The sequence below is a fragment of the Sebastes umbrosus genome, chromosome 13 (assembly GCF_015220745.1).
Source record: "Sebastes umbrosus isolate fSebUmb1 chromosome 13, fSebUmb1.pri, whole genome shotgun sequence".
NCBI lineage: Eukaryota > Metazoa > Chordata > Actinopteri > Perciformes > Sebastidae > Sebastes > Sebastes umbrosus.
In genome coordinates this window covers 13,594,206-13,619,249 of record NC_051281.1, presented here as the reverse complement: position 1 = coordinate 13,619,249, position 25,044 = coordinate 13,594,206, and the positions used below count along the sequence as shown (strand labels likewise).

The 25,044-nt window shown below is 39.4% G+C and overlaps 1 protein-coding gene across 2 annotated transcripts in view; it reads left to right on the top strand.

Annotated features, from left to right (window-relative positions):
* igf2bp2a (insulin-like growth factor 2 mRNA binding protein 2a) overlaps nt 1–25,044 on the top strand; it is a 59,056-nt gene that overhangs the window by 1,022 nt on the left and 32,990 nt on the right. The window contains exon 3 of one of the 2 annotated variants that reach the window (XM_037790354.1): nt 760–820. In XM_037790354.1, coding sequence (XP_037646282.1) covers nt 760–820 — 61 coding nt within the window. Of the gene's footprint in view, nt 1–759; nt 821–21,783; nt 22,075–25,044 lie in introns of those variants that run through there. The other variant, XM_037790356.1, reaches the window with a different exon arrangement.

Genomic DNA, 25,044 nt, shown 5'->3' with positions numbered 1-25,044 from the left:
TTTTATTGAGGAGAGCCGAGCGACGCCAGCGCGGAAAACTTGTCAGATCCATGTTCCTCTGGTGTCTGGGTATGTTTTTACGAGGTGTCTTGGAGGTGGGTCACGGGGGTCTGGAGGAAAAGAGCTAATAAACAGGTAGCTGACTGACGGAGAGAGAGAGGGGAGAGAGGAGAGGGGGGACCGAGGTGAGACGCTAATTCCGTGCTGCGCCAGGCCACCTCATAATAAACCAAAACCTGGTTCAAGACTCGCAGAGGAGCGCAGTTTCAAATCCTCTGCTGCTTTTTAAACACTTAGAATTAAGAGAGACACCTACCTAGAATAGAAAGAGTACTCCTCTCAAAACCATCTCTTCTTTTCATGTTCTTTAACTGAGAGCAACCTCATTCATTGCACTGTGTGAGAGGGTTGTGTGGGAGTGGAAAAGCATGGCTGCCCATTTCACCCCTTATTACTATATATGTAAATATATATATATATATATATATATATATATAAAGCTTATTCATTTGGGCGCACCTCAATTGTGACCCTCAAAATGTCACACTTTTTGTTTTAATCCAAACAGTTTATCCTCCACGTACAGACACTTCTTTTTTTTTTTTTTTTGTTGGATGGGTTGGCTTGTTTGAATGGTGGACGCACCTACTTGGTGAAGTGATTTCAAAGTGTTTTTGCAGGCCTATACTATCAAAAGCTTTGCATTGTTTTGCTTCAACACAGCTAATGTTACACTATCAATTGTCGTTCCCTCTACAGGTAAAGTTGAATTACACGGAAAGGTGATAGAGGTAGACTACTCTGTGCCCAAAAAACTAAGGTAGGCTTTACAAATCTGACACACACACCCACTAACACTAACCAACTCAATCACATTGTGTCATCATACGCCTCTATATACTGTGTGACCTGTAGGCTTCCGCTGCGAAATATAGCACCACAGATATCCTCCTTTCTCTCGGCTTCTGTGTGTGATTTTCTTTAAAAAAGACAACAGGCTTTTGTGTTTTTGTTTCCTGGTGACGGAAATGTAAATGCATGGCGATTGAAGAAGAAAAAAAAGCGACAAAAAGGAGTATTTAGTCCCAACATCCGCAGTTGCTTGCTTTCTGCTGCCATATCGCGTGATCTGCAGCGAGGCCTATCCACACACACACATACACACACGTAATGATAATAATTGCATCTTAATTGAATCTCTCATATAATTGTCATATAGGGCTGATGCTGCTGCTGCACGTGCGTAATTTGTGCACGAGGCTGGCTGGATTCCCCGTATGTAAGGGATATAAAGTTAGGTTTCATTATTGACTGTAACACTGCAATGCACGATGAGTTGCATACCAATCAGCTGAGCCTCTCCTCTGGTTACTATATATGCATGTGTGTGTGCACGTATGTGAGAAACACAGTTTATGTGTGTGTGCGAGAGAAGAAAGAGCGAGCTTTGTGAGAAAATCTAGAGGTTATAACCATAAACTTCACATATTTTGTGTTTTTGTATTTGTGTACAAACAACGCATCTATAGAAGCTTTTAATTGCATGGAAATGATAATTAAAATGGTTCTCCTTGTGCGTAATGCATAATAAAGTCATCCATTTGTGCAGCCTATAGGCTATAACCATAAACTCCACATATGTTGTGTTTTTGTATCAGCTTGTGTACAAAAAAGACATCCATAAGCTTTTCATTGCAATGGAAATAAGAATTAAAATCAGAATAAGAATCAGAATCAGAATCGTGTTTATTGCCAGGTGTAAGAGGTATACACCAGGAATTGGCTTTGGTTTTGTTGGTGCAAGTTAAACAGTATAATAACAAAAGAATAGAATGTGTCTCCATGTGCGTAGATGCGTAATAAAGTCATCCCTTTAATGCAGCCTACAGGTTAACCATAAACTCCACATATTTTGTGTTTTTGTGTCAGCTTGTGTACAAAAAAGACATCCATAAGCTTTTAATTGCAAAGGAAATAAGAATTAAAATCAGAATCAGAATCAGAATCAGAATCGTGTTTATTGCCAGGTGTAAGAGGTATACACTAGGAATTTGCTTTGGTTTTGTTGGTGCAAGTTAAACAGTATAATAACAAAAGAATAGAATGTTTCTCCGTGGTGCGTAACGCATAATAAAGTCATCCCTTTAATGCAGCCTATAGGTTAACCATAAAACTCCACATATTTTGTGTTTTTGTATCAAGCTTGTGCACAACAAAGACATCCATAAGCTTTTAAATGCAATGGAAATAAGAATTAAAATGTGTCTTCCTATGCGTAATGTGTAATAGTCATCCCTTTAATGCAGCCTATAGGTTATAACCATAAACTCCACATATTTTGTATTTTTGTATCAAGCTTGTGCACAAACAAGACTAAAACAAGAAAGACTAAGACTAAAACTAAGAATAAGACTAAGAATAAGAAGCTTTGAATTGCAATGGAAATAAGAATTAAAATGTTTCTCCATGGTGTGTAATGCATAATAAAGCCATCCCTTTAATGCAGCCTATAGGTTATAATCATAACCTCCACATATTTTGTGTTTTTGTATCAAGCTTGTGCACAAACAAAACATCTATAGAAGCTTTAATTGCAATGGAAATAATAATCAAAATGATTCTCCTTGTGCATAATGCGTAATAAAGTCATCCCTTTAATGCAGCCTATAGTTAACCATAAACTCCACATATTTTGTATTTTTGTATCAAGCTTGTGCACAGACAAGACGAAGACTAAAAATATAAGACTAAGAATAAGAAGCTTTTAATTGCAATGGAAATAAGAATTAAAATGTGTCTTCCTATGCGTAATGTGTAATAGTCATCCCTTTAATGCAGCCTATAGGTTATAACCATAAACTCCACATATTTTGTTTTTTTGTATCAAGCTTGTGCACAAACAAGACTAAGACAAGAAAGACTAAGACTAAAACTAAGAATAAGACTAAGAATAAGAAGCTTTGAATTGCAATGGAAATAATAATCAAAATGATTCTCCTTGTGCATAATGCGTAATAAAGTCATCCCTTTAATGCAGCCTATAGTTAACCATAAACTCCACATATTTTGTATTTTTGTATCAAGCTTGTGCACAGACAAGACAAAGACTAAAAATATAAGACTAAGAATAAGAAGCTTTTAATTGCAATGGAAATAAGAATTAAAATGTGTCTTCCTATGCGTAATGTGTAATAGTCATCCCTTTAATGCAGCCTATAGGTTATAACCATAAACTCCACATATTTTGTTTTTTTGTATCAAGCTTGTGCACAAACAAGACTAAGACAAGAAAGACTAAGACTAAAACTAAGAATAAGACTAAGAATAAGAAGCTTTGAATTGCAATGGAAATAATAATCAAAATGATTCTCCTTGTGCATAATGCGTAATAAAGTCATCCCTTTAATGCAGCCTATAGTTAACCATAAACTCCACATATTTTGTATTTTTGTATCAAGCTTGTGCACAGACAAGACAAAGACTAAAAATATAAGACTAAGAATAAGAAGCTTTTAATTGCAATGGAAATAAGAATTAAAATGTGTCTTCCTATGCGTAATGTGTAATAGTCATCCCTTTAATGCAGCCTATAGGTTATAACCATAAACTCCACATATTTTGTTTTTTGTATCAAGCTTGTGCACAAACAAGACTAAGACAAGAAAGACTAAGACTAAAACTAAGAATAAGACTAAGAATAAGCTTTGAATTGCAATGGAAATAATAATTAAAATGATTCTCCTTGTGCATAATGCGTAATAAAGTCATCCCTTTAATGCAGCCTATAGTTAACCATAAACTCCACATATTTTGTATTTTTGTATCAAGCTTGTGCACAGACAAGACTAAGACTAAAAATATAAGACTAAGAATAAGAAGCTTTTAATTGCAATGGAAATAATAATTAAAATGTGTGTCCATGGTGCGTAAATGCGTAATAAAGTCATCCCTTTAATGCAGCCTATCCGCTCCCAGCACGTACAGCTCCACCCTCGTCCACAACAATGCCTCTCTGGCTTTAAGGAAAGACTACATTGCGTGACAAAAAGGTAAATATTCAAGCCCCTCGTGGAGGAACACGTGACCCAGGACTTTATCCTCCCCCTCTTCAAGGCAGGCTTCACTTTCCTGCTTTTACAAACCTTCTTACAGCTCCTAAGTGTTGTTGTACCGTAGATTATTAATATGCACGTTCAAAATGTGTAAAATATCGAGCTTGCTGTGTTGTTTCCTCGCTTTACGGAGCCGTTTTTTGTGTGAAGCTCGCGAGGCGCAACATGGTGTAAAACAGCCACTGCGCCACTGCCCACAGTGAGTGTGCACGTAAGCCAATGTTGGGAGAGCCTCATAATGGCTGCCATGATGGCCCTGCACACTGCTGCACGGCTATAGGCGGAATCAGATGGAGCAGCAAATGTCCATACATATGCCTGCATGTGTCCAATCTGTGTGCAGCGTGAGCGTGTTGCGAACGGGCCTTTAATGCGGGATCTTCGCAGTATGAGTGCAGGGCGACACGTCCAGGTGTTCATTTTGAATCAGTGGGCGAAATCACACACTGTTAAGAATTTACCAGTAAAATAACAGTAAAGAAACTAATGGCAGCAGGGTTGCCTTTATGTCACGGTGGAATTAACATTATTATACTGTCGCTGAAATACTGTTAATGAAAAATACAGTTTTTTTTTATTAATTTCACATTATTTTACAGTTAATTTATTGTTTAAAGATACATTATATAGCTGTTTTTCACCTTTCTTTTATCTTACTGATTTGTTTTAATGCACTATTTAGGTTGTATTTTTTTACACACATTTTAATAAACATTATTTTGTGCCTAGATGAATAGACTTAGCAGGTTACAGACATAGGATTAGTCACACTAAATACAATTAAAGGCACTTGTTAGGAAAAAGGCTATAATAGACTTGTTGACACTTTTCCCAAAATGTCTGTCTATAGCTGGCTACAAGCACAGAATGCAAACCAGAACAACATGTGAGTGAAGAACAGAGCTAATTCACTGATTTTACAATCATGTACAATGTACAAGCCTCACATGAGCAGATCAGGTCCCAGAATTAAAAAAATACTGCATGAAACTGTTACTTATGATACTTTAGACAGTTGATCAGCAGTAAAGTGATGTTTTTTATTGTAGTTCAGTTAAAAAACGGCCTATAGGCGTAATTTAACAGGTTTTCTTTTGTATTAACAGTAAAGCACTGTTTTTAGCTATAACAGGTTAATACTGTTGAAATCCTGCTGTAAATCAACAGCAATTGTTTACAGTGCACGTGGAGGTGTATAACGCCATATTATGATAATGCTTTTCCATGCTGATGATTTAATGTGATGCTACAGTTTTCCCAGTCATTATTTAGGAGTTTATATCATGTTTATAGCTTATTTTGTATATTGTATATTGGTAGAATTCAAATTTTTGTATTCTTATTTTATTCTAAAGTTTTTATCTATTCTTTTGTTATTATACTGTTTGACTTGCACCAACAGAACCAAAGCAAATTCCTAGTGTATACCTCTTACACCTGGCAATAAACACAATTCTGATTCTGATTTAGAGCTTTTCCTCTATTAATGTAGAAATATTATAATATTAAATATGAAAGTTATTTCTCAAAGGGTCTGAGACAACTTAAAATCACATATTAATAAGATTGAAAATGTGCATCAGTTAGACCTCTATAAATTATGACAAATACAACATTGGGAAAACTGTAGCATTACTTAAATTAAATTATCAGCGTGGAAAAGCATTATCATAATATGGAGTTACACCTCCACCTGTGATTTCGCCCACTGATTCAAAATGAACACCTGGACGTGTTGCCCTGCACTCATCTGGTGATGTAATGCTACTGTTTTCCCAGTCATTTTTTAGAGCTTTTCCTATATTAATGTAGAAATATTTAAAATTTAAAGCTTAAAATGCGTATTTCTTTTGTCCTGCAGTGAATATTGTATTTGTCATAATTTATAGAGATCTAATTGATGCACATTTTCAATGTTATTAATATATGATTTTTAAGTTGTCTCAGACACTTTGAGAAATAACTTTTATATTTAATAATACAGGTTTAGAATACTCTTAACTGTATTTCCTTTATTTAGATAATAATAAAATAATTATATAGATATTGTTATGGATTTGATTTTAATATATATGTATGGTTACTATGGTGACAGGGCTCAATAAGGGAAACCAATCATCAGTTTTTTGTTTCGTCATTTAGGAAGAAATGTGTGAGCTCATCTTCAGGCCTGCTGTCTTGGTTTTGTAGTTTCAGCTGCTGTGTTTACTGTTTGTTTATATATTTGTGTTGTGTTTTGTTGTTTAATGATTTCAGTGTAGCCATAGTGGGATTAACTATTAAGTTATGTCTATTTTAAGGGCAAAACTTGTGATAGTTTATTGTACTTTTAATGAGTTTATTCTGTAAAAGATTGGGCCTTTTTAAAATGAATAACCTAGAAAAGATAAAGGTATGAATTGTTATAGTTTTGACATCCTATTTATTATTTAAATGTTATTTCACCTACATACAATTTATATTTTGATATTTCAAATTAGTGCAAAAGTGTCAGCTTTCATATTATTCCATAAAGTAATTTTAGAAGAAGTAAACTATTTATGGATTTAATTTTTAAACGCTTTTGAAGCTTCTTGTCATGGAAAATAGGGAATAATTAGTCACACTTTATCAGTCATATTTCAAATAGAGTTTTAAAAATTATTAGAGTTATTTTTATTTAAATGATCGATTTTATTGGTGTTATTACAATGTAGGTTATTTAATATTAATTAATTGTGTATTTAAGTGCTGAAACAACTTTTATATTAACTATTACAACTGTTAATCAAAATTAATCAATTGTTTTTTCTATTAGTGATTAAAACATGTTATTTAATTATTATAACCACCTGAGCTTATTATGTAATTGTAGGTTTGAAATATGGACTGTTAAATCATTTGATGGTGATATAATCAATGCAACAAAACTCATAAAACATTAGAGAAAATAAGTAGATTTATGCAAAAGGATTCTTAATAATTCTTTAATTTATATTGACTAAATGTGATTGGAAGAATGACTCTTAGTTTGATAGGAGAATTAATTTTGTTATCTCAAACCGTTCTTCCATTTTCCGCATGTATTTTTTTAAAATGATGGCTTATTTTGATATCAGAAAACAATATTTTTCTCACCCTTGTTAAGTTTTCTTGTTAAAGCAAGGCATGTAGCTGAGTGTCTGCAACGCCAGGAAACAGAGTGTGACTCAGCGTTAATTGATATTGGTGCTACATAAATGATATGCAGTGTTGTTTGACTATCAGATAGGCGAGGCGGCGAAGGTGTGGACAGAGCGACTAACGTGATCCCTCTGTGTGAGCCTGATCAATGAGTAATATTAAGCACTGTTGTTGTGGAGGAAACACATTTAAAGCTCCTGAAAAATATACAAGTTTGTTTACTTGCTTGTTTAGCTGTTGATAGCAACAGACCTTTCTCCTCTTTATTATCTCTCTACACCTTTGACTTAACCTGGAGTGAAAATGTGCTCAAATAAACAGGCGATGAATATTGGATTGAGTGCAAACTCTTGTTACACTCCGTTAGGCTGCATCTTGATATTTGTGCTCTTCATTTAGTTTGCAACTTAATGTTGTTTGATAAAAGATAAATTGATTTGCAAGACCTTTATATAACACAAACCAAGACATGGGTGTAAACATCTGCATTGCACCACAGTGGTGCACATGTGTGTGTTGGGTCATCAGTGCACACTGAGTCAAAACAGCGAAATGCGATAGCCATCAGTTGATCCACTCCGAATCCATTAATACTCCCCAGTTGATCCTGGGTGGAGGGGAAGCTCTCCAGTTCAGACTCCGGTTTTGTCCGGAGCGATAGCAGGAGGCACTGCACTGCTCCCCTCTGAAGCCACATCCGCTGCACCCTCCTCATGACTCCTCGTGTCTCCCTTCACCTGTCTGAGAGGAGGGATCGCACAAAGTCATCTGTTATGGTGGAGTAGAGGAGCAGATGCCCGAGATGTCTCTCAGCTGGGGTTTTCTGCCTTAAAGAGCACCGTCGGTGTGTTTTTAACGCAGGTTTTTCATTCATTAAGAGCGAAGAAGACTTCATGTTATAGAACAATTTATCTTTGCCTCGTGGAACTCGTGAAAAAATAGCCAAATGATTAAGTTCTTCATTAACACTTCCAGAAATAATGACCATCTACTTGTCAGGTATTGGCTTTTGTTTTGTGTTCAAGTTGCTGCATTTTAAATATCAGCCCTTCTCCCAACGCTGCCAGATTTGTATAGCAATTATTAACTTTTTTCATGAAAGTGGAGTGGTGTATTTTCCTTCTGAAGTGATAACAAGACTTGCTAGCGCAACAGAGTATATAGCTTAAGGGAGCGGCGAGATAAGATGTGAGAGCATTGTAAATTCGTTGTGTGTCTATCAGACCTGCGGGATCGCGAGTTGCAATCTTCTTTTTTTTTCTTTTTTCTCTGCATGTGCATCACAGCAGCAACTGTAGAGATTAATTTCTCAGTAAGCTGTCATTCACATTCCTCTCCAACCTGTTGCATGAGTAATATATTGTTGCAGAATTACACTCATAAGTTTAGTATCGGCTAAATGACTCTCACGAGCAGCAGTGAGGAGTTGAGGAAAGTGTGGCCGGGATGAGGAGGATTTCTCTGGCTGACCGTGCCAAGTCTCGCCTTTTTCTGTTAATGCTAAATCACCAAAATACACAGGAGATGAGAGAAGTAAAACAGGTTCACTACTTGGAGATGGTTTCTCTGTCAGAAAGCGGTTTGATGAGGGGCTCTTCTTCTGCCTGTGTTTTTATTTGTGACCAGACCATCATTACCTCTCTCAGTATTGAATGATGACAGTAAAGGAGAGACGGCCTGTTGTGGAAGTAAAATAAACCCTCATTGATTAGAGATGCTTGAAGCCTCCTTGAACTGAGACACTGAAGCCATTTTTCTTCTAACTGTCTGCAAGAGGACGTGTCACTGATAATACATCTCATTGGCTTGTTGAAGTCAGCTGCTGCATCAGATTCGACTGTTATCAGGCCGTTAAATAGAAGGGCCGGGACGATATGCCTATATTGCAATTTTTAAGTATTGCAATTCGATATTATGATTTATTGTGATTTTTGTGAGCTTTTTTAACACTAGACCATGGGAAAAAGTTGAATTATACACTTCTAGGGACTTTTAGTTTGTAAATCTCTAAATTAAGACAGTAAAAACGTTGATTTTCAGCATGTATGTAGTCAGAGATGTTCTGAAGTCAAATATATCAGTCATTGTCGGGCATCATTTATTAGATTTGTTCCAGCAACCCAAAAATCAAAGAATAAAAACATTTCCCTTTCAAATAAGTGGTATTTCGTTTTTAATATATAAGGGACATGTAATATGTTTTATACTTCTGGTGAATGTAATCCAATTAATCTTATTTACATATATGTATTTTTAATTTACAGTACCGCGTATACTTCCGCTAACTTTGCCAAGTCCGTCGCTAGCTCTCCCCGTCAGCTCTGGTCTCTTTATACATCCACTGAATGAAACACAAAAAAGACAGGCTTCTTTAGGTTTAGGCAGCAAAACTACAACTTCTGTAGGTTTAGGCAACAAAAACAGTTAAGTTTGGGGAAAAACATCGTGGTTTGGCTTAAAATAACAAAGTTTCAAAAGTGAAAGCGAAACTTCACGCTTGTGAACAGACAACTACACATTGTTGGTTTCAGGCAGGATGCAAACCCTGTTCTCCTCTCTGCTCTGTGTTTGGTGTCCCATTCATCGCTTCCAACCTCCTCCCCTTATGGAGTTTATGCTCTTATGCGGCGCCTGACTTCCGCTTTTGCTCCTACCATAATTACTACAGTCGCTAGAGGTCGCTGTCGTCTTCTTTTATTCTTTCTTTCAGTGATAAAACCTACTAGCAGGCTCCTATTAACCCACATTTATGGTGCTTATAGAGATTGATAACGCCTATTTAACAGCCTGACAACAGTCTAATTGGCTGGCTTCTCTTAGTAGAAAATAAAATGAAAAGTTAAATTTCTGTACACTGTTACCATTGAATATATTAGAAAATGTGTTTCGGTGCTGACAGTAGTGTCTTCTTACACACCTGTCTGTGACCGATCCTCTACAGGATAGGCCGACATTAGTTTGAGCAGATGTTTTAGGATGCTGTTCAGCTAAGCAGGGTTTGATGAATTGCTGGAATCTTAAATGTACTGCGTGTGAATATTTAATGAATTATAAATAATGATTATGAGCAGCGCAGTATGTGCCCAAGTTCTTTTTTGGGGGAAGTAATTTGAAGATGTAACAGCTGCTCAGTCTGTCTGTGTGTGTGCAGCATATGAGTGTTTGGAGTTGGGGGGGGGGGGGTTATGTACATGTAGATATGTTCACACGCAGCTTGAGTACAACACCGGAGAAACAGTAAAATCCCAGCTGAAAGAATACATGCCGGATGTAGACTTTAGTGTTTCTCACCCCTCAGTGTGCCAGTTCTCCCCGTGGGCACCGACGGGTGTGGTTTCTGTGGGAGGATGGGCAGCTGAGGCGCACAGCAGGTGGCGTTTCTCACACAGCCGTACCCCGTCCTTGTCCCATATCAACACCATATAACGCTGCTGGAACGTTATAGCTCTGATGGGTCTCGAACAGGTGAAATGAATATGGCGAAAATGCCCCAACAGCCAATCAGAGCGAGCCACGCGCCGTAATGCCTGCGTGCAGCCAATCCTATGCGAGCGGGTCGAGCGGTTGGGATCGAGGCTCGTGAGGAGGCTCTGTTACACTGGCTTAGAGCCTCAAACTGGGAATGCTGCTGGCCTGAAGCTTCACCCAGGTCAAATGGTCCTTTTAATCTCTTCAATCTGAACTTTGCATCTCGCATGTTTCTCTCATTTACCTCGCTTTCAACGTTCCAGGCAGAGGTGTGGTACGGGAGAGTCTGTTACCAGAGTCAGAAGGTGATAGATAGTTGGATTATTAGTATCATGGTTGGATTTCTGAAAGGGACTACTGGGTACAGGCCCAGGGATCCTGGACCAGAACCTCTGTATGAAGTGACTGTTGACATTTGTTGTTGGAAAGTCAAACGAATATTATGAAATTCAAAATGACTACAGACACAAAATGATCACAAAGAGACGCAAAATGACCACAAAAGATGCAAAACAAGCACAAAGAGATGCAAAATGTCCCACAAAGAGACAAAAAAATGCACAAAATGATTACTAAGTAGAGCTCTCAACTATTAAATTAATCACCAACTATTTTGATAATCGATTAATCGGTTTCAGTAAAATTTCTCTGATTCCAGCTTCTTAAAATGTGAATATTTTCTGGTTTCTTTACTCCTCTATGACAGTAAACTGAATATCTTTGAGTTGTGAACAAAACAAGACATTTGAGAACATCATCTTGGACTTTGGGAAACACTGATCGACATTTTCTGACATTTTATAGACCAAACAACTAATCGATTAATTGAGAAAAATAATCGACAGATTAATCGACAATAAAAAATACTCATTAGTTGGAGCCCTATTACTAAGAGATGCAAAATGCCCACAAAGACAAAAAAACAACCATACAGAGATTCATCAGCAGACATATTGCACTTAAAGCAGGACCCTGCTTGACCTCATGTTTGTAATTAAACAAAGTAGCTTGAAATGTTGCTGTTCAACTGAGCTTCAGTAACGTAACCTTGTCCAAAGTGAGATTACAGGGTAAATACACCCTCAAAATTCAGCTAGAACCCTCTCTCTCGGCATGTTTTAAAAATGCAACAGAGGAGTGAAGAGCAACGACTGTAGGAGCCCGGCGGTTACGTCTTGCCTGTTATGCCTTTAAGGCGCGTTCCCGCAATGTCCGTGAGGGTTTAGGGCTGTCCCACTGTCAGTCAAATCGTCAAGAGCATGAGGGCTCCCTCCCAAAGAGGACGGCACATGGGAGTTCAGCCTGTCATATTAAATTTACACAGAAACATTACCATTAAGGATTTAAGATGGTACATAAAAGCACATGAAATCAGAGGAATACAAGCATTAGACTATATTACACACCTGCTTTATTCATCCACCATTTCTTTTAATTTTGCTTAATGTAGTTTGACAAAAACAAGTAAATTGATTATGTGACAATCAGGCTACCACTCCTTTCAGAAGGCGAGACCCTGGAAGACGTGCAAATAGGCAGTAAAAAAAAAATAAAAGCAAAATAAAAACCCATAATTGATATCGTCATGGTAACGGGATTTGTCGCAGCAAAGTGCTGTCCCATTCATATTTATACCATTTTAAGCCCTTGCAGCCTCTCATACTCATTTACTAGGGGTCATACACATACAAGCTAATTTTGAGGAGGAAAAGCTGTTTGTTTTACACACAATATGAATTTATTGGAAAAAGGCCTTTTATTTACATCATATGCAACCAAGAATCTATGTGATTATTTGTGTAGTTCGTCCTTAACGACTTGATCTTTGTTTTGTCCCAACGGCAACACCCTGAGGGCGATGCGTTGCAAAGCAAAGTTCAGCTCTATTCTCAGATCTGTCACCTTTTTCATTCCACTGGAGTTTGCAGGCCTGACATTTTTACTCATTTTACAAATGCGCTCCCCTTCTTTATAACAGTACCCCAGTCTGGCTCCCTCATTCAAACCTTTTAACCCACCTGGTTCCAGTGACATTCATATATAGTGTAATAATTAGGAATGTCAAAGTTAATGCGATAATAACGCAAATTTGTTTTAACGCCACTAATTTCTTTAACGCATTAACGCAATTTGCGTTAAGTTTTTAGGTTGTAGTGGGCTCAGTTTTGAAGCTGGAGTGAAGATACTGGTATCATATCAAACTAGAAAACCTAAGGAATACATTGGTACCAACCATGTTATAGCTTGTCATGAAGGAGGCTAAATAACGCTACAAACTTATGCTAAATTTTGACCTCAAGATATGTGAATGAAAATTGGTACCCATGAGTCTCCCCTTTACAGGCATGCCCACTTTATGATAATCACATGCAGTTTGGGGCAAGTCATAGTCACTGACAGCTGTTGTTGCCTGTTGGGCTGCAGTTTGCAGTACCTGTGAGGGTTTCTGGACAATATTTGTCATTGTTTTGTGTTGTTAATTGATTTCCAATAATAAATACATACATACATTTGCATAATGGAAGCATATTTGGCCACTTCCATGTTGATAAGAGTATTAAATACTTGAAAAATCTCCCTTTAAGGTACATTTTGAACAGATACAAATGTGCAATTAATTTGCGATTAAATATGGACAATCATGCAATTAAATATTTTAATTCTCAGCCCTAGTAATAATATAAAATAATATACTTATATTGTTTTGTATACGCCTTTTCTCCCATGTACATGTGGGAATTTCTCTTGATATGCTTTTTTTTTTTCATGTCAGCTCTCTGTGAAGCAGCAAAATGTCGAACGATACAGTCTTCTGACATTTACAGCACCTTGATGTGGGAGCAAAACTGTGCCATTGTGCTCGTGAATATGTGTGTGTCCGTGTGTGTTTACAGGTAGCGCTGTGCTTAGCTCCAACTGTTCCAGGTTAGGTTCTCCACGTTGCCATGGGAACCAGTTTTGAGTGTTTTGCTTAGTTATAGGAGGAGAGCTGGAACGATGAAGGTTTCAGAAAATGAACCCAAAGTCCTCCAGTGTACTGAAAAACAGTTGAGTTTACTGCATGCAAACACCTGGAGATTCACCCCATACAAGTGATCATTAGGATATCTTTTGATATCACAGTGAGCAGTTCATAACAAATTTAAGCTGTAATCATGGGATTGTGTCAGTTTGGGGACCCTGTAATTTCCACCCATTTCCCAGGAGAGTGGCGACTGCCTACGGGGTTGTAGCTGCAGTTCTGCTGTGTGTTGGTGGCTCACGCTAGATGGGCGGTGCAGTGGTCAGAGTGCTGATTTTATATGACAGCGATCTAGGCTGGTAAGGTGCCTCAATAAAAATGCCTGCTGCTTCATTGAGACCTCCATGTGCTCATTTTCTTCCCACAAGTGCGGCATGCAGGGAAAACTGCTGAGTGGGCTGTCCGTCCATGTCACAGCCGCAGCCCTTTTGTGACCTTTCTTATTCATAAACCCACACGGAGCCGCCATTTCCATCCTTTTCCATATGTATGCAACGGAAGCTGGGAAAATCCCCCCCCCCAACAGAACAAGTCATCTACAGTAAGGGTCCGCCACACAGCTGAGCCTCCGACACAACCTGCAGCACAGTCTGACCATTGTGTTTCCTCTGTTTCACTCTGTCTTTGACGGAAGAGGAGTTCGTGAGGAAGACTTCCGAGTCAAAGACGTGTGCAGGACACACACACACACACACATGCTTATATGCTTTCCTCTCAGTGTGTGCTGCGTAGGGGAGAAATGAGCACTGCTGATAGAGGGCAGTATTTCCCTGGCCGGCTGTGTGAGGCTGCTGTTGGCTTAAAGTGGCTTTACCCCGTCTCTCAGCCGACTCTAATGGATTTCTGGCTGTGCGTTTGAGAGTGACAGAAACAGAGATCATGTATATTGTCACATCAACCTTTAGTCTTACTTTGTCTTGACCTATCAACTACCCTGACTTATATCCAGACTGGTAGTTTCGATGTTAAAATACAACTTATAAACTCTACTATCTTGAAACTGTCCTCCAGGTCAACTTTTCTTTTAGCTTTAGAGGTGCACTGCAGTAAATCAGAGGTCTGTTGGTCATAGCTGGTGATTATGGTAGATTAAATAATGCTCCAAACTGCAAAAAATACTGTCATAGCCATTTTCAAAGGGGTCCCTTGACCTCTGACCTCAAGATATGTGAATGTAAATGGGTTCTATGGGTACTCACGAGTCTCCCCTTTACAGACATGCCCACTTTATGATAATCACATGCAGTTTGGGGCAAGTCATAGTCAAGTCAGCACACTGACACACTGACAGCTGTTGTTGCCTGCTGGGCTGCAGTTTGCCATGTTATTATTTGAGCATATTTTTATGCTAAATACAGTACCTGTGAGGGTTTCTGGACAATAGTTGTCATAGTTTTGTGTTGTTAATTGATTTCCAATAATAAATATATACATATATTTGCACAAAGCAAGCATATTTGCCCACTCCCATGTTGATAAGAGTATTAAATACTTGACAAATCTAAAGCAATTATTACACTAAAATAGAAGACCATGGGGAAAAATAAGAAAAATATATTAACAAGCTTTAACTATAAATCATTAAACATGTGTGAAGTTGTCTTTTGGGTATGATCTGAATCCTGGGCCGGTTGTTTCTCCATTAAATATGAAGCTACAACTAGCAGCTTAGTTTAACTGTAGCTTCATATTTATCATATATAGATATTTATGGGAGAGGTATCGATGTTCTCGTCTAACTCTCGGCAAGAAAGGGAAAAAGTGTACTAGGGATGCAAAACTGAACCATAAAAAAAACGAATTGTTCATTGACTTTACAAACCGAACCTGAACTGTTGCCCCACTATCAAATACAGGTCTGATAATTATTTGATTTTAATTAATTATTATTTTGAAGTTGCCAGAGACATAGAAGAGGCAATTATCTGTTTTATTTATTATCCTTATTTCGTGTATGAAATCAGTGTTATGGCTTTATTTAATATAGAAATATCATTAATTCCTGTAATATAGAAATATCGTTTGTTATTATCAATCTGTTTATATATTTTGCAGTTCAAACACATTAGAATAGGCCTAGTTACGTTTTTCTTCTCCCTAATGTGCAATACAAACCGAACCGTGTTGAACTGTTGAACCACTAAATTGTTCCATAACTGTCAAACTATTCCTTTAGTGATTTTTCGTTCTTCTTGTCAAGTGGGAAAATCTTTTAAATTCTTTTTTTAAAAGTCCGTCTATTAGTCCACATTTTATAACATTCACTGTCTGCAACCCTTAATGTTTTACAGAACTGAGCGTGCAGGCTGTCCTCTTAGTTTCAGCAGAAGTCGAGTTTAGTATTTGTCAAATTGTGATATACCACGAAGCCTGTTGTTTTACACAGCTGTGCTTGATCCTGACTATGATTTGCTGAGCCCAGAGATGAGTTGGGTAATAATGTGGGCCAGGCAGGTGTTGGAGAGTGGGACGGCTCCATCTGCCTCCCTGCCAAGTGACCCAGCACATGCCAACACCCAGCCAGTCGCAGTGTGAGAGAAAGACAGAGCACGTATGTGAAAGAGAGTGATAGCGAGACAGCGATTGAAAGACAGAAAGAGAAGAGTTGCAGAGGGGAAAGGATTGTATCACACCAAACGTCAGGTTGCAGCCCGCTGCAGAGAGCTGCACACCCAGGGGCAGAACACAATGTGAAAAACCTGTTTGTAAATAGTTCTCGTCTTGCTGACCCTCGGCTAATATTCCCCTGCAGGCGCAGAATGTTTTATCGTGAAATGTTCAATCTGTGTCTCACTAAACCGTCTATACTCAGGGTCTCCCATGGGTGCAGTAGCTGCTGCGGTAGCTCTACTGTAGCTTACTATCTCAGCCCTGAGGTTTTTAATATTTTAAACGTGCTGTTTTCATGAGCAAAACATCACAAATTAAACGGATAAAATGTACGCCCAAGTTGCTAGGATACCAGGCGATTGATTGATTGATTGATTGAGCGTATGTGTTTAGCATAAAGTTCTTGATGTGTTTTTTTTGCCATCTGTCCTACAGTACTCGCTGGTTGCCCAGCCAGCAATGCAGCACCTCTGCCTCACGCATGCAAACAACATTATGACACTGATTGATGGATCGCCGTCCCTGTCAGGTTAAATGAAGCACACGCTGACACAGATCCAATTAAAATTGACAAGTGGCCCTATAGCAGAGCACGATCTTGTTAAAAAAAACCAAAGGCAAAAGCACGGACATCTTCAGCTCGCCAGCATTTTAAATATTTGATGCCGAAGCAGCCATGCATGAGTTCTTGTTGGAGGGTTGCAAAAGTTAATGGGGCCCTTATAAGATTGCTCTTTCTTACTGAACATCAACACGCTCATTTCTGTGCGTGTTCAGGTGATTTTCATTTTAATTAACGGTGAATTCCACAAGATGCAGCTGTAGTTCGCCGCCTCGCTCCAGGGAGAGTCACATTCTCTCTTTCCACTGCAGCATTCGGGGCTTGTCTTCCCTCCATCCTCCATCCTCCATCCTCCATCCTCCTCCTCCTCCTCCTCCTCCTCCTCCTCCTCCTCTCTGCGTGTGCATGTTTTGTGTCAGGGTACCACGTCATGCGTGCCACCTAGATTGCGTCTCTCACCGCCTCCCTCCGAGCTCATGATGTCACTGCTCCCCTGGCACAGCGTGGCAGCGCAGAATGAAGCCGCCTGTGTGTTGGCATGAGCGGGTGTAAATAGCGTAACCCTATGTTATGTACTGTAAGCTGAATGTGATCAGATAGAGTAACAGAGACAATTCATTCTTAGTAGAGTTACCGCAAGAGGAATTCTTCGACAACAGTAGACGTCGTGTGTACGTGTGTGTGTCCACGTCTTTGCATAATGTGTGTGTTTGTACAATGCCTCTGTGTTCCTGCCATCCCCCTGAGCGGGAGGCAACAGTTCATCTCAGAGATGGTTTTGTTTTAAGTGGTGCGAGGAGTGACTCCAGGCAAGGCCGGTTTCCGGTCGCTTGACGTTGCGGGAGAATAAATTACAGAGATATAGAATGACAGGCTTCAAAGGCCAGTTTGATGTCAAAGAGGCGGTGTGGCGTGGATGTGGAGCCGCCGAAGACGACGCATCAAATATGCTGCTCTTGAAGAACAGTCTAATTGTGTTTGTTCTCCCTGGTAGTTGTTGCTCCCTTTGATGGATGCACAGGCATTTGTAAAGCATTTACAGTATCGCTGCTTTCCTCCCCATCACCGCACGGCATCAAAGCTGGCGTATCCTGACGCTCGGGGCACATGATTCACAACCATGGTCCACACACACACACATACACACACACACACACGCACGCACACACAGATGGGCTCTGATTTGATCAAACGTCAGTGCAAATAACAGAAATGCCACCAGACAAAATGCAGCTCTGATTTGCTTTTCATAACACCGGCCATCATTTTTTTTGCAGGCTCGTAGTGGCCTTAGATAAAACGCAGCCCACCACTGCAGATGTTTCCACTGAGAGATCTGATTATGACGAACAATCTTATTATTTGTGTTTCCTTCACACTGACTCAGTGCTTTTCAGAGTGTTGTGAGTGCATGCTCATGGGGGATGGGTGTACGGCAAAGAGTATATAGAAGCAAAGAGACAATACTCTGGTGTTTTTTTTTGACAATGGCCGCTAGATGGCGCTGCGGTAGTACTACCGCCATTTCGGACTGATAAAAGTGAACACTTAAATATCCCTCATTTAAATAATTCTGTCCTAAAAGTTGTAAAATTCACTAATAGCCGAATCCAGAGTTATTTTCCTCTTCATAATGGACATGCATCAGACCCACGGGACTGCACCACCACTGCACGCTCATATGACATATCCAGCTCTGCCAGCTTCCTGCTAACTGTATGTGGCTGTAATAATGTATATATTGGCTTTAATTCATCACTTTTATTATCTTATAATACACCCATGGGCTGTATGCTGTAAGCCTGTACCGTGGTGAATGTATTAACATCTCTGTTGCCAAACAACCGGCTATCGGCCAGTAGCTAGTAGTGCTAGTAGCATGACATCAACAGAATTTAATGTAGTTGGAGGCTATTTACTAACATGCAAGGCACAACCTCTTATACATCCATGGTCTGTGATCTATTGTACATTGGAGGTCCGTGACATGAAAAAGTTTGAGATGCTCTCAAAATCTGTGTGCTGGATTTTTTCTAATTCATGTCCATCGCTCACTTTATGCACCTCTGGTAAGCAGCCAGGCAAAGCAGTTTAATAAATAAATAAGTAAGTAAATAGTTATAATAGTATGTATATTTATAATATTTGTCTTGTTCAACACAGGCCATTTTGGTAGAATATTAAAATTATGACGTGTCTTGAGATAACTTCTGTTATGATTTGACGCTATATAAAAAATCAATTGAATTGTGTGTGTTTTGGCTGTCTTAAGGAACAAGCAGCCAGGTTTTCAGGTCAGCCTTCACTCCTAATAGCCCCTTCAACTTAGACACGGTGTTTGTTAAAGAGGGGAACCAGCCTCGTATGTTCCTACCAGGAATGATGAAAGCAGCCGGCCTGTAAACGCTTGCAGATTTGTTTTGGTGTTTGTGTGTGGAGGAGAGTTGTAAGCCCCAGTAGGGCTGGAAATAGTTGTTAAATTAGTGGACTGCACCCTTGAATATCCTGTCTAGCAAAACAGAGATAATTGTAATTAATCCTACGATATTGAGCCTCAGGTGTTACCCTGATGTGTGCTTTGTTTGTTTTTAAGCTCACTACTGTGTTTATGTGCTGCAGCATTCACATGCTGTAGGATTTTGTCAGAAAATCAAACCTGGAAGACAAACAATAAACAAACATAAACCATTGCGCAGGCTGCAGCTCTTGCGAGCTGAAGAATCGCTCTGGCTCGGCAGACGTTCAGGCTCTACTGAGTGCCTTACAGTCACATATATATAAGAGCTACCAACAACAAACCATCCCCTCAGGCTTTCTCACAATCACCAATAATTCTCCCTCGCCTCCTCTGTCTCACTTTAAATGCTGCCCACACAACAGGCACTTCCACCCGCTCCCCTCCGCAGTGGAGCTCAGGCTTCCTAACTTGAGATATCGATGTCAACTCAGGATATTTACTCAAGTATTTATCGCATATTGATCAGGAGCTGGAAACCCTGAGAGCGTCTCCGATAATTGAATTAGTCTACATATTACATTCCCACACAGCATCCTCCAAATGCATAAATACACACACATACACACACATACCAAACCATCGTCAGCCTCATCTTCCTCTCAAGCCCCCTGCCTCATTTCAGAGAGTAGGTCAGGATTTGGAGCCATTTTAGCCGCAGGATTAAAGTCTGACAGGGATAATGCCACTTCAGCCACTTGTGAGTCACGTGACACGAGATGATTCAAGGTTTTGTGAGGAGCACTACGTTTGTAATTAATGTATTGGAGGCCCATAGTAGCGCTGGTCGCCCATAAACGATAAAAAACTGGTCTTTTACAAAGGCCGCTGAGGAAAACAGCAGCCTCTCTGCAGTAAATATAATCCAGTCTCTCTAATGCTGAGAACTGCTATTGATGTAATTTTAACCTTAAACCCGTTTGCACTGCCCCCCCAACCCGCACAAGTGCGTCCTATACAGATAATCCCACCGCCTTGTTAATCTCTTGATGGTTTATCGGGGTCACCGCACTTTATTAACTTTACTTCACTTCAGTCACTTGTGTAAAATTGCTGCTAGTCTGAGGTTCATTTAATCTCTTTATCTGCTCTTATCTATCGGCGGTTCTGTTCTTCTTTATGTGCATGTTTATTTTTAAGGAGCGTCAATTCTTTGTGATGTTTAAATTGGCTTATGTTAAGTCTGAAGTGCAATGAACTGATAAATAAATAGATAGCTGTTAATTTGTGGTGGATTTCTGTTGTTTGTCACATTAATTATTCTTAACCACCAGGTCTCTACATTTAATAAGAGTGCTGAGGCATTTAAATAAATATTTCAGAGCTGCAACTCACAATTATTTTTATAACCAGTTTATCTGCCAATTAATTTCTTGAATAATTTATTAATAATTTGGTTTGTAAAATGTCAGAAAATACTTATAAATGGCAAGTTTCCAGAGCCCAAAATGACGATTGTTTTGTTTGACCAACAGCAAAAAAAAAACACCCAAAATATTTAATTCACATTGTCATAAGACAAAAAAGCAGCAAATCTTCACGTTGAAAAATGATTATCAATTAATCAATTAATTGACTTGTTTCAGCTCTAAAATACTACGCAAATGCGTAACACTTGTTGCATTTAAATTAATACTTAAATTAATACTGTTTGATTAAAATTCAGGCATTGCTACTTCAATTTTCATTTAATTTGTCCTTTATCTAAACAGGTGAAAGTCTGTTTGAGATTGAAATAAATATATAAATAAATACAAACGTAAACTGGCTACAATATTGACAATATGATTTTCCAAAACTATCCAAAATAAAGTAAAAAACAATACATTTAATATCAAATACATACACCAGAGTGCTATTTTTCAGATCCTTTAAATTTACAGAGAGTGATTTTTGTTTGAAGCCCCATGATTAGAAGCAAACACACAGCTTTAATTAAACTCCTGCTCCACCACATGCATGAGTCAGCCAGCAGTGCCCTCCCGGCCTGGCACCGGTTCTCAACCCCTCGTTTGAGAAACGCAGCGTGTGTTTCGTTGTTTCCCAAAGCTTTGTTCTGCCGCTGTTTTTTGGAGAGCTAGGACTCTTCGGTGACAGCAGCTGTGACTGGCAGGGGGTGTTTTTGAAATATGCTGCTTATTGACCAGGCTTGTCAGTGATTCAGTGTCTCAGAGGATGCATCTCCAGCCTCCTCCTGCTACTTGCTTTACGTGTTTCCACTCTGTGTGTGTGAGGAACTTCCCCTGCAGACAGGGGGAGGGGAAAGAGAAGAGGTGGTGCGTTCATGTGTGTGTGAACGAGTGAAGCTCGCTCTCCAGAGGGAGCTGGAGGGACGATGAGAGACAGGCTGTAGACGAGCAGGAGACAGGCAGGCAGGGAAACGGTTTGAGGGCTTTTGTAATGTTGAGTGGTGTGTGTGCGGTATTGATCCAGGTTAACCCCGTCGGGACCTACACCTATGGCAGGCGGGCTCAGCCTTGCAGCTACAGTGTAATACCTCATGGTCGGCAGATTAAAGGATGAGACCTAAGGAACAAGCTGCCCAACTCAACATAAAGCAACAGCAGCAGCCATGAGGAGCAGCTAACAGCGGACCCACTCTGCACCGCCGCAGCATGAGCTGGTATCCACCTGTCAGTAGCTCTTAGCTCTGAGGTGTGTGTGTGAGAGAGAGAGAGACACAGGAAATACATCAGTGTGTGTGTGTTGGCTATACATTTAGTGTTTGTGTTAGATATGTGTGTGTGTGACTGCGTGTCAGCCGCGTCCCCGTGGGCTCGCTGCGTGCCTGTCAGTAACAGTGCTGACTACGTGCTTTGTGACGGGGGACTCAGAGGAGTCCTCCGCCAGCGAAGTAGGAGCGTGGAGGAGCGGGCGAGCGTTTTTGATGTGCGCAGGACACAGCAGAGCAGCGCGGCACATGACTCTGCAAGTCCTCTTGAATCATCTTTCTGTTTGTTTATTTATTTATTTATTTTGTTCAGTCTGACGCTTGTGGCTCAGTGGCAAGGGAAGTGGTTTTTAGCACCGGTAAACTGAACTGTAAATGCTGTAATTTGCAGCTGATTGAATGTTTTGCTGCATTGTGCGTGAATTACTTCTGCACAGGAATGCACATAATGTTTCCTGTTGTCCAGCACGTTCATATTCAGTTGAAGGTGTTTCTTTTTGATGGCTGTTGGAAGGTCTTATTATTGCAAATTTCCCCGCTGTGGGAATAATAAAAGATTATCTTATCTCTTATCTCTCTTATTGGTATATATAGGTGTGTGTATATAAATAGGTATTTTGCCTATTGTTATTTCACTTGGATATTTGACCTACACTGTGCAGAATGATTTATGACACTAGAAGGCTGTTTTCACACCTTAAATGTGAGTTTAACACGTGTACGTTTGAGCAGAATTATTTTTTTTAAATCACACCTTGGAAACCAATTTGAAACTTAACACAAGTTTTCAGCGCGCACACACTGATAATGGACTTTTGTGTGGAGTAATAGGGCAACTAACTATTATTTTCGTTATCGATTAATCTGCCGATTATTTTCTAAATTAATCGATTTAATCGTTTGGTCCGTAAAATGAAGAAGAAAATAGTGAAAAATCCACCCCAGTCCCTCAAAGTCCAGGGTGATGTCTTTAAAAGTCTTGTTTGTTTTGTCTGTCCAAAACCCAAAGATATTCAGAATAATTTGATATTAAAAGAGAAAAGATGGAAATCATTTAATTACTTTAATGATTAATCGATTATCAAAATAGTTGGCGATTGTTTTTCTGTCGATCGACTAATTGATTAGTTGAGTATTCGTTGCAGCTCTATCTATCTATCTATCTAGTAGTTAAACTTTGAAATGAACAACATTTGCATATTGATAGATTCTGTTTTTTTCACTGAGCGAGAAGGAGTAGATATAATTTTAATAATGTTTAAAGCTGAAGTAGGTGAGATTGGAGCAAATATGATTAAAAAATGTTATCTTTATGAAACGGTCGGTGTCCTCCGGTAATCCTAACGGCATCTGCAAGATTTCACAGACCGGAGGAAAACAAGTAGTAAGAGCTGATCTGAGGTCTAGCTGCAAAATGAGAAAAATATTTTAACTGGACAAAGATGCGACTAGGATCAACATGTTGTGTATTTAAATAAATATGTGGGATGGAGGCTCCCCATTCAGATGCTTTTTGAGGTTTTGATGACATTTAATCTGGAAAATATTCCTCTGGTAAGCAGTAATGTTCCATTGTCCAGGTAGTACTATCAGACTAACAGACAAGATCCAGTACAGTTCTGACTCATTATGACCATCTATGAGTTCCCTGCTGCAGAGTAATGGACTGTTTCCTGCCTCTTTAGTCATATACTTGCTGGAAGGAGGTTCAGCAAAACATGCATTTAGATAAACATGTGACAAGAATATGTTTTGCGTCACATGTAAACGTCCAGATTTTTATTTAAATATTTGCATGCATACTGAGGGGCTTCAGTCGCTGTGTTGGAGCAAACAGATTTCAATTAAACAGAAATGCATTGTGACACAGCGATAAGCAAATGGAACATTTTAAAATACTCATTTCATTGGCGTAGTAGGCGTGACGGGAGAAAATTTGTTTTGTGTCACTTTGGCACCCTGCGGCATTTTAGCACTGACTGAAAATGTATTTGTAGTGATTACACCTGAGAGCTGGAAATGATTTTGTATCTGCTGCAGCAGTATGCAAACAGCTTTAGACACTCTAAGAGGATGTCTTTATGTGTCTTATCTAACTGTAAATAGATATTTCTTTCATTTCTGCATTACATTATCTGCATATCTTTGAGCTAATTCTGTTGACACGTTGATAATGAGCGAGGGCTGTCTGAATGAGAGTAAAACAGCCTCTCACGCTGCGTGGATCTCAAACATGAAAGTCTTGCTTCTCTTGAGTCATTGAAAATCTATTGAGTCACTTGTAATTGTCCCCCTCATGTGACACTGAATCATTCCCTGACACAAGATATTAATCTATTTGAAATTTCCCTGCGTACCGATAGATGAACTTTGTACCGCACGTGATGGATGAAGGAACAACGTGCCGTCTCTCTGTATTTACATCTTTCTATTAAGCAGCTGTGCGAGTGTTGGCAGACGTCAACAGGAAGGCTGTGGCTGCGGCGTGTGCCTACCTGCCAGGCTCTCGGCCGGCGCCTCCCTCTCCCCGCCTCGGTGCCACAGAGAAAACTAATGCGTGACGAGAAACAGGCAGGCAGGCTGAATTCTGATGAGTCCTCAGCCGCCGAGGGCTGGGAGGGAAAACAGAAGCAGGCACCTGAGCGCTGCACGCTGAGATGAGGTGGTTAGCAGCAGCGTGGAGCGGCAGCTTTGTTCACTCTGCAGTATCAGTGTGAGAAATATGTGGTGAGGGAACAATGAAGAAGAGCAGATACAATGGCTGTTTTCTTACTTAGGATGATGGATGGAAAGGTCCTTGATGAATGCAAATGAATACCTGGAGGTATGAAAGGACTTAATGAGACTGAATGTGAAGGAATCTGTCGCCAGTAATAATGATTATTACTTTGGAATTTTCCGTACAGTATATGTATTATTTTA